Consider the following 17,267-nt stretch of genomic DNA (forward strand, 5'->3'; position numbering starts at 1 on the left):
CCTCCAGCCAAGGATCTCAGCACACTCCCTACCTATTATTTAAACCTTTCAGCTTTCCTGCAGAGTGAACTTGACATCATTTAAGAGATGGAAGAACTGAAACACAGAGAGGAAAAAAGGACAAAAATGTGCGGATGTGGACCTTTACTGAGGGAACCAAAAAAGGGGCATATATGTTCGAAAGTTCTCAGGCTTGACAAGAGTAATAAAGTTGTTCAGCCAACCTTGATCACCACAGATGTGCCCAAAGATGATACTGCCTGACACAGTCAACAGGAATTCCTTAAACAGCAATGAGAATATCACATATTTTTTGTTTTATTAACACCAAGTGTACATGCAATTATCCGTGGCATGTGCTTATATTTACTCTACGGTAATTCATACAAATTTGATTTTCCTAATAGCCAAATTTCAACAAAGCCTTGTCAAAGGTTACTTGTGCCAGTTCTCTGTTCTAGCCTTGCAGTGTGTTTGCTGTATTTAATTGGTCTTCAGCGCCTCCTTGCTCCTGTCAACAATAATTCTCAACTGGCTGAGTGGCAGCAGAGACGAAATGTACCGGAGTGACCTGAAAGAGCTTCCTATTTTCAGGACAATATTGTTTTCAGTGGAGTCATGGCAGATTCCCTTGGGATGCTTCAGTGTGGGTGAGTAGCTCATTCAAGGAGCACTGATCAATGCCCCAGGTACAGGTTGGCAGCTTAGTTGCTTCCGGTTGTAAGAAAATAAATTTTCTCCTACTTTGTGACTCAAGTTTGTGATGTGGAGTGCAAAAAAGGGTGGTTTATTTTGAAAGAACGCCAAGATTTTTCAAGAAGAGAAAGAAAATTACCATTCTTGATTTACAATCGAAATCAGAGACGTTTAATATACTTTAATATACTTTATGTCCTCTAAAATATAAACCAATCTTGGGATACTCTCTAATAAGCACTCTGGTGTGAGTAAAAGAAAATTAATCTGGCTTCAACTTTGCTGCCAACCTACCGAGCTGCCAAAGAGACTGAATGCTGCAGGTAAGTTGTAGCACTGCGCTTTCACGCGGCAGTTCTGCCACCTACAGGCACTGAGAGCGGCTCTACAAGGCGTTTGCCTGCCAAACTTTCTATGTACTTCTCTTTTTCGGTCTGTTGAGGGAAGACTTCACAGCAGTCAGCCCCCATCTTCGACCCATGAAAATATTTTGTTCCACTTATTATATATTAAGACAAGTATTTGACTTACATGACCCAGTATCTGAGCTTGCTTCTTCCCTATCATTTATATACTGTGGTCATGAAGCAAGGATACTGAAATCGATTTTATCAAGTGACTTTTGTAATGGGTGGCAAGTGTTAGAGCAAAGCCAGAAATAGCTACAACCTCCACCAAAGCCCAGCAGCTTTGGAGGTGATATACAGACAGACCCTCCACCACCATGTGTGCCCAAAATAAGCACTGTGACAAATAATGATAGTGTAATTACTTTGAGGGGGGTTAGACAATGAGCTTGAAATGCCTCTTTTTATGCAAAGTGAGGGAGATGGAAGGTTCTGAACAGAGATGACAGTACCTCCAGTAAGACTGTGCAGTCTTGCACCTCTGTCTTGGAGAAGAAGCTGTTTTCAAAGCTGGGGTGAAGTGCCACACAGAGGATTCCTGTCCAGGTCCCCCACAGCCAGTCTCTCACAAAGCTCTCCTGAGAATTCTGGCCACTGCACTGGCTCTGTTCACATCCTCAGGCCAGAGATGACCTCAGACCACAGTCTTGCAGCTGCTATCTTGTCTCCTCAGAGCTTTATTTTCTGAGAATTAAGTCAGAACACACACAAGATAATTAAAAGACGTTCTCTCATCCCTCTTACCTCACCCCAAGGGACATTTTAGAGGACATTTAAAAGTGCAAAAGAGTCTGTTCGATAGAGACATTTGGTTCCACTTTAGAAGGCTTTCAGTACTCAAAGGGGGACTGTGAGAAAGATGGGGACAGAGTTTTTAGCAGGGCCTGATGCAACAGGTGATGGGTTTATATTACAAGAGGGTTGATTTGTATTAAATATAAGGATTAGATACGAGGATATAAGGCTGCTCTGGTTTTTGCAAGGCTGAGAGATGTGCCACAGTCCGGGGGAGAGGGGACAGCTCTGACACTGTGAAAGGTTTGTGCTACTGCTTTTTCAGCTGGGGATAAGACTAAGGGGTTTCCATCAGAGTACCCATCCAATTCTGAGCTGAGTTTGATGCATGGTGGGTGTTTGTTGGATGTAGGTGCCTGGAGATGTGCAGGACTCCAGTCAGACTGGGGCTGCATGTTTCTCCTCTTCCCGAGTCAGAGAAATAGCTCTGGCAGGGGTGTGCAAGATCAAATTCCCTTGCATCCTGAATCCACTTTTTATTTAGAGGTGGGTTGTTGCCCCATCTATCAGCTCACTCAAGCTCAGTGCAGCCTCTGAACTTCCCATTAGATAAGAACAACTCCCAAAAAGATAGGAAGGGCACAGGCAGATAAAGGCTTTTCACTCCTCAGCAAACACCAGTTGCCACCACAAACCTCTGCCAAGGCATTTCCTGCCTGCTGCCACTCAGGTTTGCTTACACCTGGCAGGAACATGAACTGCTTTAGTTAAGATAAGCAGAACTACTGTATGTCCATAGGGACATGTCCATGGCATAACAACAACTGGACAATAATTGTGGATGTGCTTAGCTGCGTAGGAGTTGTTACCAGTGTGGCCACAAGCACTTTTTAATGCACAGATTACACATTCTGGCTTGGGTTCTAAATACTAATATATTGATATAAATGGTGCAACTGGTATTAGGATTTGGAGGAAAGCACAGGAAAAATATTCTTGGTTTCTGTATTGGGGCTTCTGTTCTCCTTTACCCTCCCATCTTCAGTGTCTCTTCCCAGACTCCCTTCTCTTTTGTTTTGCCAAAAGCATCACTTGGAAACCCTTCCCCCCTACTTCTACAATACCTTTTTCCAGTCTGCACAGCTCTCTCCTGCCCACTTCTACCCTTTTTCTCTTTTCATTCCTTCGTTTACAAGAGAGGACAGAAAGGAGCTACTACAGTTTGGACATACTCCAAAGGTATTGTTTCCAGTTGTATAAGCTTTGCCTTTGTCATGCTGCCATCATCTCCAGTGCATGGACTGCTGGCATCTGAGCTCCAGCCTTTGGTCACCTTCAGCAAGCTCAGTTACCCAAAGGAAGATTGTCCCGTGACTTAAGAACCGTGGGATCTGTTCTGGGACAGAATATTCCTTTGCGACTCTGAGCAACACCTTTCACCTCTATGTGACCTAGGTCCTGTCAGGAAAATTAATCCACAAACACCAGAGGTTTATGTCCAAAAAGGAGACAGAGGAGTCCTGTTACTTTATTCAAATAAAGGGAGAGGCCATGGGGCATTTCCCCTGGAGTGTCTCAACATTTTGGAGGGCGCAGCCTCCTTTTTATCCTAATTTCCCAACCGCATTTCCCTCTCTCTTTCCCTATGGGCTGAGGTACTTGAGAGGTACAGACTTCTCGAAATGCCTAAGACTCCCTTCTAATGTATAATCCCCCCTTTATTTTAATCCTTATGGAATTTATGGTTCTTCCCACTGTTATTTCATCTCTCAATATCCAATTTCGTTTATCAGCAGACCTATAATTTATTTGTAAAGACAAATCTCTTTCTTTCCCTTCATCAATCAGTGGAATCCTTCCCATTGCTAGTTTTATCTCTCAGTACTAGTTCTATCTTCCAGCAGGCCCACAGCTTGTTTGTAAAGACGTGTCCCTCATTCCTTTCAGTCCACTGCTTTAATCTTCAACACATCATATATAAAGCAGCATAAGGACAATCTTTGCTTCAGAGCAATGCAGTGAGATGGCCCAGAGGGGCATTTAGACTCCCTACGGAAATGAGATGCAAATGAGCACCCAAAGCTACACAAGTGCTGTCACCTGCTCAGTGTGAGGCTGCAAATGTGAGGTGGCCTGTGCTGTGATAACTTTGCAGTTCCTTTTATGGGGCCACACGAAATCTGAGGAGCCTTTGGCACAACAGCTCTGGCCAGGATGAAGTTCTGTGTGAATTATGCTGATTTCCCCTGGCAGGATTAGAGATTTTTTTTCCTTCCCTGTCCTGTGGCATTGAGGATGGATTTCTCCAACAGCAGTGCAGCATTATGAGACACTGAGCTTTGCTTCCAGACATTGGTCATGCCTTGTTAGATGACGCAAAACCAGCACTTCAGCTCAACCTGCAGCACTAAATATAGAGATATTTCTGTAATACAGGAAGGTTGGACATTAGGGGGAATTTCTTCACGGAAAGGATGATTAGACTTTGGAACAGGCTGCCCAGGGAAGTGGTGGAGTCACAGTCCCTGGAAATGTTTAAGGAAAGCCTGGATGTGGCACTCAATGCCATGGCATTGAGTTCTTGGTGTTCTTCAGTCTTAGGTTGGACTCGATGATCTCAGAGGTCTTTTCCAACCTAATGGAAAAGGTTGAAAAGGTTCTGTGACTCACAACGTCTCCCTGCATGTGCTTCATTGCCAGCAATTAAACTGCGAGGGGCGCCACGGACATAAACTGATTTACCAAAATATGAATATCGATCTAATATCAATATCCAACTGAGACGGACAAAAACTCTCTAACAGTTTAAAGTTAGAAAGTGTATGTTTTATTTGGCCCCAGGCACTGCGTGGGATAGCTCCCTAAGACGCAGGGCCCCGATCCAAGCAAACACAAAGCTTTTTATTTACAATTATGAATATCGAAAATACAAATGCATATTCATAACATTAACACCTCCCATTCTCCGCTTCGTATGGAAATGAGCTTACATGTCATTAAGCATGCGTAGTGTGTGCTCTGAATTGAGTCGGTGGTCTCGAATTGGGTCAGTGTCCCAAAAAAGATGAAGTAACTCATCTTCCTCATTTTGACCTTTTTGCTTCTCTGAACTTTAACAGTCCTAATTACTTTAGTGACCTGTAAGTTTCTTCTTGCATGATTTTTGGATGGGTTCCCACAAAGGGAGGAAATTGGTAATTGTCCTTGTTCCCTACACCAACTTATCAATGTTTCTACTCCTCATTCTAAGCACAGCTGGGCAAACATGCAAATGACAGATCATGTTACTTGGTAATCAGTTACTAACATCTAAAACCCTACTTCAGGTCCAGCTCTCCTAACTATTTTAATTAACTCTAGCTGGGCCTAAATTCTCTCCTATTCCACCCATTCCATATAGCTAGCCTATAACTAAAATCTTTATGTTTCTTTTAAATCTATGTTTCAAGACCACACACACAGCTGCCGCTTTCTCCACTTTAGTTTCTCTATTTTCTAATTCCTGCACTTTAACGTCTCTTTTCCCGCCGCCCGAGCGCCCCGGGTTAAGCACACCCTCACGGACCCGCCGCCAGCGCCGCTTCCCGCCGAAAGCCCCGCGCGCACACTCTGCCCCCGTTGCTATGCGCGATGACGCCTCTCGCCTCGCTTTTTCTCATTGGCTGCCCCGCCGGTGACGGAGCAGCGCGGCGCGGGATTGGCTGGGAGCGGGCGCGCGCGGGGCACGTCGGGGCGGAAGGGCCGATGGCGGCCATCGGGGTCCACCTGGGCGCCACCTGTGCCTGCGCCGCCGTGTACAAGGTGAGGGCCGAGGGCCGCTTGGGGGTCCCGGCCCGGGGGTCTCCGTCGGTCGGAGCTGTTCCCTCGGCGGTGAAGCCCCCAGGGGCGGCTCACGGGTGTGCCTCTCTCTTTCTCCGCAGGATGGCCGCGCCGACGTGGTCGCCAACGACGCCGGGGACAGGGTCACTCCCGCGGTCGTGGCGTTCTCGGAGAGCGAGGAGGTGAGGCTGACCCTCCGCAGGGCCATGTGGGGAGGAGGAAGGGAGGGGGCTCTGTCTGCTACTCAGTTTTTCCTTTTTTTTTCTCTTTTATTTTTCATTCAGGTTGTTGGCTTAGCTGCGAAGCAAAGTAGGATAAGAAATATTTCAAACACTGTAGTAAAAGTCAAGCAGATCCTTGGGCGAAGGTAAGAGAACGGGCGTGAAAGGGGCGGTGAGAAATTTTTCCCATTGAAGCTGGTTTAACGTCTCAGCACTAGTACTGAAGACATCTCTTAAGAAAATCATTCTGTTGTCATAGAGTCACAGAACGTTTTTGTGTAGAAAAGATTTTAATGATCACCTCATTCCAACCCCCGTGCCATGGGCGGGGACACCTTCCCCTAGACCAGGCTGATATTACAAATTTCGTAGCCTATATTTCATTCCAGCAGCAAAGAGATGCTTCTGGAAATAGAAAAGTAGAGAAGAAACATTGTATTTTATGTCTGAATTTGTCTCTGGAAATGAAATTGTGAAATATAGTAACAAATTGCATGTATGCTTTTCATGCTTACTTAAGTTTCTTAACTACAGTGTTTTGTTGCCTGACTGCTTTCCTGTGTGTAAAATCCACTATGGTTTTGTTTGCATGAAACTTTGTGTTGCTTTTATTGCAATAGTGAAACTATTGATTAGTGCCTGTTGTGATTCCGCTGGTGTGGTTCTGTTCCTGTTGTGATGCCTGTTAGTGGAGCTGTGATAATTTGCACTGGTAATTATAGTGACATTAGAACTACACCTCTTGGGTTGGATTTAACATCAGAGATGTGACAAAACTTTTTAGTGATGACCCGGCTGTGTGTTACAGCCCTTTCATTGACAGGAGCCAACAAGATGTTGTCCATTCTGGTGTATTTCTCAGCACTTTCAGATGCAGGACTTCACTGAAATCTTTTATAATGGTTGTGGAGCATAGCAGGTTAAAACAATGGGTTGGGTTTTCCTTTTCTCTAAGTAGTAGGTATTTTTTCAATCTTAAGTTTTGGGGAAAGGAGAATGAAAGATGCCAGCAGGCAGAACTGTTGGGGTTTTTTTTACTCTATACTTGTGTCTGTAGAGTGAAAACAGGATTTTTTGGTTCAAGTATAGCTCGATGTGTTGGAGATGTTAGAAGAAATATCAGCAAGATGAATGTGTGCAATTAACCTTGAACATGTGATTTATTTTAATATTTTGCATTTTTCTGGGCAGCTCTGGTGACCCTCAGGCAAAAAAATATATTGCAGAAAGCAAATGCTCTGTGAGTATGATGATTTGTATAATTTTATGCTTTTCTTGTCATTGTTTGGGCCACGCCATGTCCATGTTCTGCAGCGATCAGCTCTCATCATATGAGGTCCCTTTGCTGCTAATGTGGAATGTTTCTGTTTTTAGCCAGTAGATAACCATGTTCTGAGATCTGCCAGCATAATATAGTTCCAACAGAAAAATTTTTATCTCTTGGCCATTCTCTAAAGGGATGAATCCTGATATATGTAGGTAGTAGCATTGTGGTTTTTCTTAGAGCTGGTAGAGATACTTGGGTTGTAGCACCTTGTGATAAAAATCTTTAACCATTTGATTTAATGTCAGTAGTTAATTTGCATAAGATTGTGCTTGTTACTAGAAAATTTTGCAAAACAGGAGAAAAATTATCTTGGAAAATATATTCATAAAGAAGTTTTTCTCTGGGTCTTGACTGTTCACATTGTTGTGATTTTATATATAGTTGGGGGTTTTCTTACAGAATATGACCAGGAGTGTGTACTTTTGTTCTAAACATTGCTTTTGTACTAAGGAAAACTCAACAGAAAAGGGAAGCCTAGACTCTTTAAGTCCTTGAATGTCACTGTTGTGTCTGTCAGATGCTACAGGTCTTTTTCTGATCTTTGATAAGCATCTTGAAAGCATTTATTCCCTAGTAGTAGAGTACTAATGCAGAGTATTTACACAGTCCAGTGCTTTTTACTTTAAACAGAACCTAAGTTAAACGTTACTTTTTGTTATTAACCAAATTACTGTCTAACAAAGGTGTGTTGGTTTTGCTTACAGATAATTGAGAAGAATGGAAAACTTCAGTATGAAATAGATAACAAACTCATTAACCCAGAAGATGTGGCAAAACTAATTTTCAGTAAAATGAAAGGTACATAATAATTAAATTTATAACATGTTTTAGCTTTTTAAGCTGTCCTCATATTTTTAAGATGTCGTGGTTTTTTCCCTTTTGCTTTTGCTCACCATGCTCTGCCTGTGTTTATAAACAGAGACTGCCCAGTCTGCATTGGGTTCAGATGTGAATGACGTTGTTGTCACAGTACCGTTTGATTTTGGAGAGAATCAGAAAAATGCCCTTGGGTAAGAGCACTGAGGTTTTTCTCTTTTTTTATGTGCCTAAAGCAGATGGGCTGGGAGATCAACAGTGCGAATTCTGCTACTGGACTTCAGCTTGGGACCATCAGTCAAGATGCTGGGATGTTATTTAAACTGGGAAAATAGGAAAGCAAGAGATGCAAGAGATTAAATCCTGAGCTGAGAAACTTTCAATGGAATTCCCTGATGCTACCAAAAGGAAATTCTGAATCACTAAAGTGACAGAATTTTGATTTCATCAAGGATAGAACATCATTCTAGATCAGGATATTCAGTGACCCCCTTGAAATGCAAATAGTTTCTCACCCTGCTCCATAATTTCCCCTCCCTGCCCTTCATACTCCCCAAAGCAAGTGGTGCTACTTGGCCTATTGAGATCCGCTTTGTCAGAGTGCAGATGTGGAATACATACCAGTTTTCTACTTTGAAATTCTGTTTGGAAACACTTCTGCTCTAACAGTTAGTTTCTCTGTATGAAAACATAATAAGTATGCTTAAAGCTGAGCATAAATGGCAGCATCTATTTCGGCTTTTTTTGATCTGTAGAAGCCGTTACGTTTAACGGTCATAAAATAAGTAAAGCACCCCTAAAAGTTGGTCAGAAGACGGTGAGCTGGGGATTTGCAGTGTCTATAATGAAACATTCTATTGCTCTGGTATAACTTGAAAGTGGAGGAAAACAAGTTGTGGGGTAGTCCCAGGGTTACTGAAGTTTCAAGAAAATACCTAAGTAAAATGTTACAAGTGAGGCACAGTAAATTCATTTTGAAGTAAATCAGTATTCTTGCTGAAATAATGTATCAAGAACTTTTAATACCACACCTGAAGATAAGTTACCAAGTTTGATTTAGGGTGGGGTTTTAAGTTTTATGATTGAGGGGTGTTTTGCAGTTTTTATAGGCTGTGTAGACTGAGAGACCAGTGTTTTCTTTGACAACGAGCACACAGCAGATCCAGTTACCTGAAGAACACAGTAGCAACTGAACTTCTTGGTACTTTTCTTTTCCAGTCACTCAGTTTTGTTAATACCATGCTATAAACAAGGTCTGATGAGGTGGCACATGTAGTTCAGGTGAAATCTTAATAGTGTGTGACTATAGTGAGACCATTAGAGTAAAATGAAATGCTGTTATGGCTCATTGCAGGGAAGCAGCTGCAGCTGCTGGGTTCAATGTTATGAGATTAATTCATGAGCCGTCTGCAGCTCTCCTTGCTTATGGAATTGGCCAAGATTCACCCACTGGGAAAAGGTAAAATCCTAATATTTTACTTCTTTTTAAGCTGCTGTACTTAAATCCTGAGAAATCTTAAATGAGGGAATGCTGTATTACCTTAGCATAAGGCTTGTTTTGTTTTTTTCTCTCAATCAAGACAAGAAGCATTTAGAAGTTGTAATTTTATAGTGTTTTAAATCCCTTTGTTTTGGTCTTTATATTTTGAGAATTGTCTTTAAAAATTTGTCCCCAGTTTCCGACTTGAATAAGCTTTCTTGAAGAAAAATGCATTCCTTTTTAAACATATTTTGGCATAGCTGGTTTTAATTGTGGGAGATGGGATCCTTTTACATGTGCTGGAAGAACTAAAGCAGAGCTCCTGGGTTCAGTAGGTGCATTTGGTTGTCTTTATGAATATACAGAAAATTCACTTTCAAAATAGCAAAGACTGGTATCAGTTTGAGCTTTTTTGTTCTTGTTTGATGTTTTTTTACCATTCTCAGATACTTTTCGCCTGATTAAAACCTGCAATACATGGTGGTCATCTTTTGACTGTGTCAAAATTAATGCTACTTTCAATATTTTTTTGATGTGGCAGCAACGTGCTGGTTTATAAACTGGGTGGAACGTCGCTTTCTATCACAGTCATAGAAGTAAACAGTGGAATATATCGTGTGCTTGCTGCAAACACAGATGACAGCATTGGTGGAGTTTGCTTCACAGAAGCTCTAGCTCAACACTTAGCTTCTGAATTTCAGAGGTAAGATTTGAATTCTAAGCATGTTGCTCTTAGGACAGGAACTTCATTATCTGGTGCTTGCTGTAAAGAAAACAAAACAATCTAGCAGACTATCTGTGAGTGAAATGGTTCAAGTAAAGATGGTGTTGAAGGAGCAGTCAGTTGTTCGGGGCTGAGGAGCAAGACTGGGAAATGCCTGGGTTTGAGTGGATGTTGCTTGAAGCTGGTGTTGAACTGTAAGGGCTCAGCCATGAACTCTGCTGTGTTGAGGTGTGTGCAAACTTTCAGTAGTGGCGTTGTAGTTAATACTGAAATGTTTACCAAAAAGAGTTCAAGAGCTCTAACCTGTTTTTCCTTTCAGAAGGAGTTATCAGTCAAATTCCTGCCTCTTTAAACTGGTATCATCTTTTTTTTAAAATACAGGTCTTGTAAACATGATATTAGAGGAAATCCCAGAGCCATGATGAAGTTAATGAACAGTGCTGATATTGCAAAACATTCTTTATCAACCCTGGGAAGTGCAAACTGTTTTGTAGATTCACTGTATGATGGATTAGATTTTGATTGCAATGTGTCCAGGTAAGGCAGATTTTGAAGCTACTGAAATCTTTCTAGGTGCTGTTATGGACATTCAGTAAGCTTTGATTTCTGGTGGTGTTTGTTTTAGGGAAGGAAATAAGATTGAAGGCAGATGTGTTGTTTCATACTGCTGCCGCAATCTGTAGTGGTCAGGGCAGTCACAGTAACAGTGTTGCCTAATGGTTAGAAAATAAAGTGTGAAAAGGCACAAGGACACCCCATCTTTGGAGTCTGGTTTTTGATGGGAGGGGAATGGATACTGTAATGAGTCAAGGTGACTGTTTCCTCCCCCTTATTGTTTTTGTTGTACTTTCCTTGATTTTTAGCTCACTTTGATTGCTCTTCCAGGCAGCAGCAGCTTTAACAAAATGAAACAGACTTTTCCATTCCAGAACTCCAGCAGTTGGGGCTGCTAAAATAAGGCACAGCATGTTTGAAAGTGTGAGAAGCAATACAGTATAACTGGGGTCGGCTCACTTTTGGATCAGGATGCTAGTCCTGTGGATCAGTGTTGCAGACTTTGATTTGTTGTGTTTGTGCAGAGTAGAACTTCCTTTGCACAGTTGAAAGAGACAAAGGCAAACACAAGTTTGTTTTTTAATTTGCTTAATCTACTCCCTGTGTGAAAATCAGGACACAGCTTGATTTTCCTCTAAAAATTGAGTCTTTGTATCTATTTTAAAGGTCATGAAGCAGTTCCAAGATTTTTATTTATTTTTTCACACAAGTCAAGACAGCAGTACTGGATGTTGTCAAAACAACAATACTGGTTTGTTTTTTTTCTTTAGAGTACACTGAAGAAGAATGATTGTGCATTCTATGTAGGTGTTCATGATGGAATTAATAGCACAGATACTTCCAAAACAACAAAATCACTTGAAGATTAATAATGGGAAAACATGATTTTTTAAAAATCCCTTAGTACCAGTTGGAGAACTAAACCATATTCTAAAAATTATTGTTCTTCCATTTCAGGTATTTGTCTTTAATGGATGAGATGATACTTTTTTAGGTTTTTTTTTTTTTTTCCCTTCTAGGGCGAGGTTTGAACTTATCTGTTCTTCACTTTTTAATAAATGTGTAGAAGCAATTAAAAGGCTCTTGCAGCAAGTCGGATTTACAGCAGATGATATTAATAAGGTAATAATAGAAATAATTTGTCTGTAGGATGCTTCATAATTCCTCAAGAACAATACTTGTGGAGCCTGTTTTCCTTGCAGATGGAGATTTTAATGATATGCTTAAACATTTTTAACTGGGATCCAACTGAATCTATAGACTCGAGATCTTTAGGACTGCTGTAGTTGCTTTCATTTCAGTTACTTGAAGTTAAGTACAAGGTAGAGTCAGATTCAATTGTGTGTTTTTACTGCTGCATATTGAGTAGGTGGGGGAGGATTTGTCTCAGTTTGGTGTATTTGTGTAATTCTGCCCAAATTCAGGCTGAGGAGTACCTTCCTTAAGTTCAGTCCTTCATTGAACTTTGGTTAGGGTTTGCTGACACTTCTGGAGGAAGGCAAAGTTTTGATTCAAAGTGGAACAAATTGCTTCATGTCCACTTGGTGCCTGTGCTCCTCCTTGCTGGCTTAAAAACCGCATGAGGTGCCAAACCAGGAGAGTGCTTTAATTCCAAAGATGGTGGGCAAGGCAGCAGGCATTAGTAGTTTAATTCAAATGGCGCTTGCCTTGGTGTAAGAGAAGAAATTCATCTCACCCCCTTTGTACCTGTGCATGGCAAATGGCGCTGCATTCATTGCTGGTGGAATTGGCTCATCAGGTCTGCAGCTAAAGCTGCCTGGTGCTTTCAGTGACACTTGGTGCCTTTTCAGACTCTTAATTAGTGTTTGCTGAGTCACATCTCTGTTTCACTGGTGGATAATGAAGTATCCCAGGCCATTTAGAGAACAGTTTTTGTTTTCTGGTAGCAGTGGTTCTTAGGTGGCTTTTTAGGTTCTCATCTCAGGCCTTAATGCTTTGGATGAGGGGCAATGAACATTTTAAATGTAAAAATAAAAAAATTCAGAGTTGTAAATTAGATTTATGTTTTACATGAGGAAAAGTGAGAGTTAGCTTTATTTCCAGATCTGGCTGATTTTCAAAGTCACTGTAATAAGACTTGGACTTATGGATCAAACCTGACTTGCTCCTTCCTACAGGTGCATGGTGGAAGGGTGAGTGGCAAGCAGCACAAGTTACAACATGGGAAAATTTTAGATTCCGGGAAAGGAATTTATAGTATGAGGGAAATCAGATGCTGAATTAAGGGCCTACAGAGTCTGTGGAATATGTTTCTGTGGAGGACAGATCCTGAGCAGCCTGTTGTAACTATACCTGTTCTGACCAGGAAGTTGGACTAGATCACCTCTGGAAGTCCCTTTCAACTTGATGTTCTTTTTGTGATGAATTTTTCAATTTTCAAAGTATTACTTTATCTAGATGATTCTTGCTGAAAGAGAAACTTTTCAAAGACATCGTATTTCCTTTAATTTCAAAACCAAAAGTATTAGAAGTCAACCAAAGATTAAATCAATTTTTATTTAAACAACTGCAGATAATAAAATATCCCAGAGCAGTTTGCATTTCTGCACAGCAGGGAGTGACCTGTCTGTTTTATTTGCCAGAATAAAGATTTGAAATAATTTTGATGTTTTTCAGGTAGTTCTTTGTGGCGGGTCTGCTCGAATCCCAAAGCTACAGCAGCTGATCAAAGATATTTTCCCAACTGTGGAATTACTGAATTCAATTCCTCCAGATGAAGTTATTCCCATTGGTGCAGCCATAGAGGCAGGAATTCTGCTAGGGAAAGAGAATACCTTGTTAGAAGAAGATGCACTCATTGAGTGTTCTGCCAAAGATATTCTTCTTAAGGTAAGTCTAAAATTAGAATATTAGAAAAATTTACTGCTGCAGTGAATATGTAACACTAATTATGTATGATTGGTGTTAGAGAAACAACACTGTTTTATTATTACTTCTGCACATTTGCTATAGATCAGCAGTACATGGTAACTTAGGTTTATTGACAAAAAAATGACCAGAAAAACTGGATTTAAAGGGGAGATAGATTGTATCTTTCCTATGTTGCAATAGCTGGATTTCTTCTTAGTAGGAATGTTGGGTTTTTTACTTGCCGTGATGGTAAATGTGACAGAGGGAATGAATCTTGGATTTCTTTTCTTGTGGAGCATTGCTGTAGCACTTCCAGCTCAGTGAAGCACTTCAAAGACAGACGTGAACTCTATGTTTTTTTTCTTTTTTAAGGGAGTAGACGAGTCAGGGGCTGATAAATTCACAGTGCTGTTTCCATCGGGGACACCACTGCCAGCTCGAAGGCAGCACACCCTGCATGCTCCTGGAAATATTTCCTCTGTGTGCCTTGAGCTGTACGAGTCATTGGGGAAGAGTCCCATGAACGAAGAAGAGAAATTTGCCCAGGTGAGTATATGCACACTCGTGTGCTCTTTTAACAGCAACCACCTGGAAATCAGTTGGACCTGGGAAAAAAATGGAAACCAATTCCACTACTACCAAAACTTGTTAGAAAATTATAATGACATGCATCTCCTTGGCATTGGTCTTGATTCATTCTTTTGTACATGCATAGTATTCAAACACTTAGTAAAGAAACTGAAGTTTCCCCTTTGAATTCCTTAATGGCTGGGTTTCGCACTTGGCACTACTGTAATAAGATCACCTGGGATGAGAGATCTTTACCAGTTATTCCAGTAGTGCACAGATCCTCCAACATTTTAAAAATAAAACTGATGAGGAAAATGGCATAGCTGATGTGTTGATTACTTTTTGTTCTTTCTAGGTTGGTCAGGATCTTGATATTAAATATTGAATTCAATTTATCACAGTGGTAAAATGAAATGATTCTATCAAGTGGGGGTTTAGAGTTGTTGGGAGTCAACCTACAGAGAGAACACAGCTTTTTTGAAACAGTGATGATGTGTTTTCCATGGAAAACTTCAGGGAAGGGGCAGATGCATCTGAAATTGATGGAGTATTTAAGAAGACTGTTACTCCGCCTTAATTCTGCCCAAATACCTTTAAAGGGGACAGGGAAGGGATGTTAACTAATAATTACAGTGCTGATCCTAAAGGACACTGTGGGAGTGATAGGTACTTCAGCTATCTGAGGGATAGATCCTGAACCAAACCACAGAAACAATAGTGCAAATAGCTAAAAATACATGAATTTCCACATCTTAGCTGTTGTGTCACTTTCCTTGAACTGCTGTGCAAGAACTTGGAGAACCTGATTATAATCAAACTTTTTTTTTTTAATAGATTGTACTACAGGATTTAGATAAAAAGGAGGATGGCCTACATGATATCCTAACTGTTCTCACTATGAAAAGGTACCCAAAACAGTTGTTGTTCTGCTGTTTACCCTGCTATGTTGCACTTCTGACAAGCAGTCTTTGCTCCTGTTACTGAGTGTTTAATTTTGTTTTGTGAAACTTCAGCATTTTATTGGTCACAGGACTGTACTGTCCTAGCAGGGGTACATCCTGTAGAAATGCGGGATTTCTGCAATACCTTTGGTGCTGTCATTGTTCTATTCCTAAAGAAACAAAGCTTAATACAATTGTGTAGGTTATTTTTAGCAACTTCTGAACAGTTGATCAGTTTAACCACGCTTGAGAGCAGTCAGGATCCCAGACTTCTGTGGAAGTGGGTTGGGAACTTTTGCTGAATGCCCACACTCTTGGGAAAAACTGAAGGAGACTTTGCCTTTTTCAGTTATGAAGGATTGTAGAATTTACAGTGGCTCTGTCCTTTTAGAGGCAGGGTTGTTAAGCAGAGAAACAGCGCCACAGGAAATTTCTACTTGCTATTTAAGTTCAAAATACTTCATTTCCTTGTATTAGCTATCGGGTATATTAATGCGTGTTAATAGGCCTCGCCTAAAATGCCTTGTTTGTCACACAGAGATTTATACTGAGCACTGATAAGGAAAACATTGAGGGGATTATAGATGCAACTCTGTTGTGCAGAAAACGAGCATTGTTTTAAAGGAGGTTTAAGGAATATTTCTGTGAAAAAGGGAGAGGAAGTTTAGTAGAGAACATCTATTTCTACCTAAGTTTTTTGTGTCTCTGTATACCTAGCTGAAGTAGGGATCAGTATTGTTTCTTAATTCTTGGATTTTGAAAATTAAGGTTTTCCTAGTTGAAGAAGATCCTTGGAATTTAAAGACTACTTACACTTCAAAAGTCAAGTTCTTGTGCTATGGCAAGGCATGCTTATCAATCTGTTGCTGTTACTTAGAGTTCTCACAGTGAATATTTTGAATAATATTACCACATATTCTGTTTACAAACCTTTACTAAATAAATTCAATTGCAGTATTTGAATGCAAGATTTAAACAGCTATTCCAGCATATGTAGAGAAGATAGATGCTTTAAGGGCAAGAAGTGCATACATTAATTAATTAATTTAAATTAATTAATTAAACTTAATTAATTAATTAAAACTTAATTTCATAAATCAGTTTCATCTGTGTTGAAGCATGTTTGTCCCTGGATATTTTGATGCTAATCTGTCTTCCTTTCATCTGTGTGAGGACTACTCTTTATCCTCTCTGGAACATGCAGTAAGTGTTGTGTTGAGATAATCCTAAACATAACCCTCTCTTTTATCTAGGGATGGGTCCTTGCACGTTACCTGCACGGATCAAGATACTGGAAAGTGTGAAGTCATCACTGTTGAAGTGGCATCATAGTCCATTTTGGAAGGCAACATTTTTCTAACTTGATTTTTGTCTCTTACTGGCTTGTCTGCCAAAGCAGTGACTCTCTGGGATGTCTCTCATGATTCTTAGGGGACGTAATAAACTAGAGTAAAACGTTAATTTGCCACCAAGTCTGTTTGGAGTGTGGTGCAAAACGTTAGTCAAGACGTGTGGACGCAGATTTTTGAATTATCAGCACTTGATTTACAAAATGGAAAGCACAAATGCTTGTGCCTGTGGTTCAGAAACAAGCATATTATGTAGTCTGAAGATTTTTCCTTGACTGATCAGGTCTTGTACCCGTTCCACCAGTGTATCTGTGGCTTCAGCAGCATAGCTTTGAACCAGCAAGAACCAGACTGGTGAAAATCCCCTCCCTGGTAATTGTACTGGAATCCCATGTGTTCTTGATATTGCCCAAAACCATGAAGGTGGAGCCCATTTGTGCTGGCCTCTTGAGCAAGTTAATTTTTTTTTTTCAGGAGTTTTTTTCTGTAAAATGGTTTTGTGATATTACCTGAGAAATGTAAGCGTTAAATGTGCTTATTTATATGTTATTAAAATACATTTTTTATGCAGATCCTGGCAATCTCCATTCTGTGTGGCACTGTTTTAATCTGTATTGTCATACATTTGTCTGGGTATAAGCTGGCAGGTTTTTTCAGTAACAAGATGGGGCAGGCAAGTGTGGTTATGGAATTTGAGGGTCTAAGCCTAAAGTTAAGGGGCAACAGTTCAGTGCTTACAACAGTGTGTTACCTTGT

General features: G+C 40.6%; 1 protein-coding gene across 1 annotated transcript; it reads left to right on the top strand.

Moving 5' to 3' along the window:
• The first annotated feature begins 5,552 nt into the window (after positions 1-5,552).
• On the top strand, positions 5,553-17,083 carry HSPA14 (heat shock protein family A (Hsp70) member 14). The gene is made up of 14 exons (XM_042053352.1): positions 5,553-5,639; positions 5,759-5,839; positions 5,942-6,024; positions 7,070-7,118; positions 7,910-8,003; positions 8,125-8,215; positions 9,376-9,480; positions 10,043-10,204; positions 10,607-10,762; positions 11,800-11,902; positions 13,418-13,630; positions 14,024-14,197; positions 15,056-15,126; positions 16,416-17,083. The coding sequence occupies exons 1-14, from the start codon at positions 5,583-5,585 to the stop codon at positions 16,492-16,494; spliced, it is 1,518 nt and encodes a 505-aa protein (XP_041909286.1). The 5' UTR covers positions 5,553-5,582; the 3' UTR covers positions 16,495-17,083.
• The last annotated feature ends 184 nt before the right edge of the window (positions 17,084-17,267 follow it).

This window comes from Corvus kubaryi, unplaced genomic scaffold (assembly GCF_017639235.1).
Source record: "Corvus kubaryi isolate FWS band 111438036 unplaced genomic scaffold, C.kubaryi_AGA036_p1.0 135, whole genome shotgun sequence".
NCBI classification, from domain to species: Eukaryota; Metazoa; Chordata; class Aves; order Passeriformes; family Corvidae; genus Corvus; species Corvus kubaryi.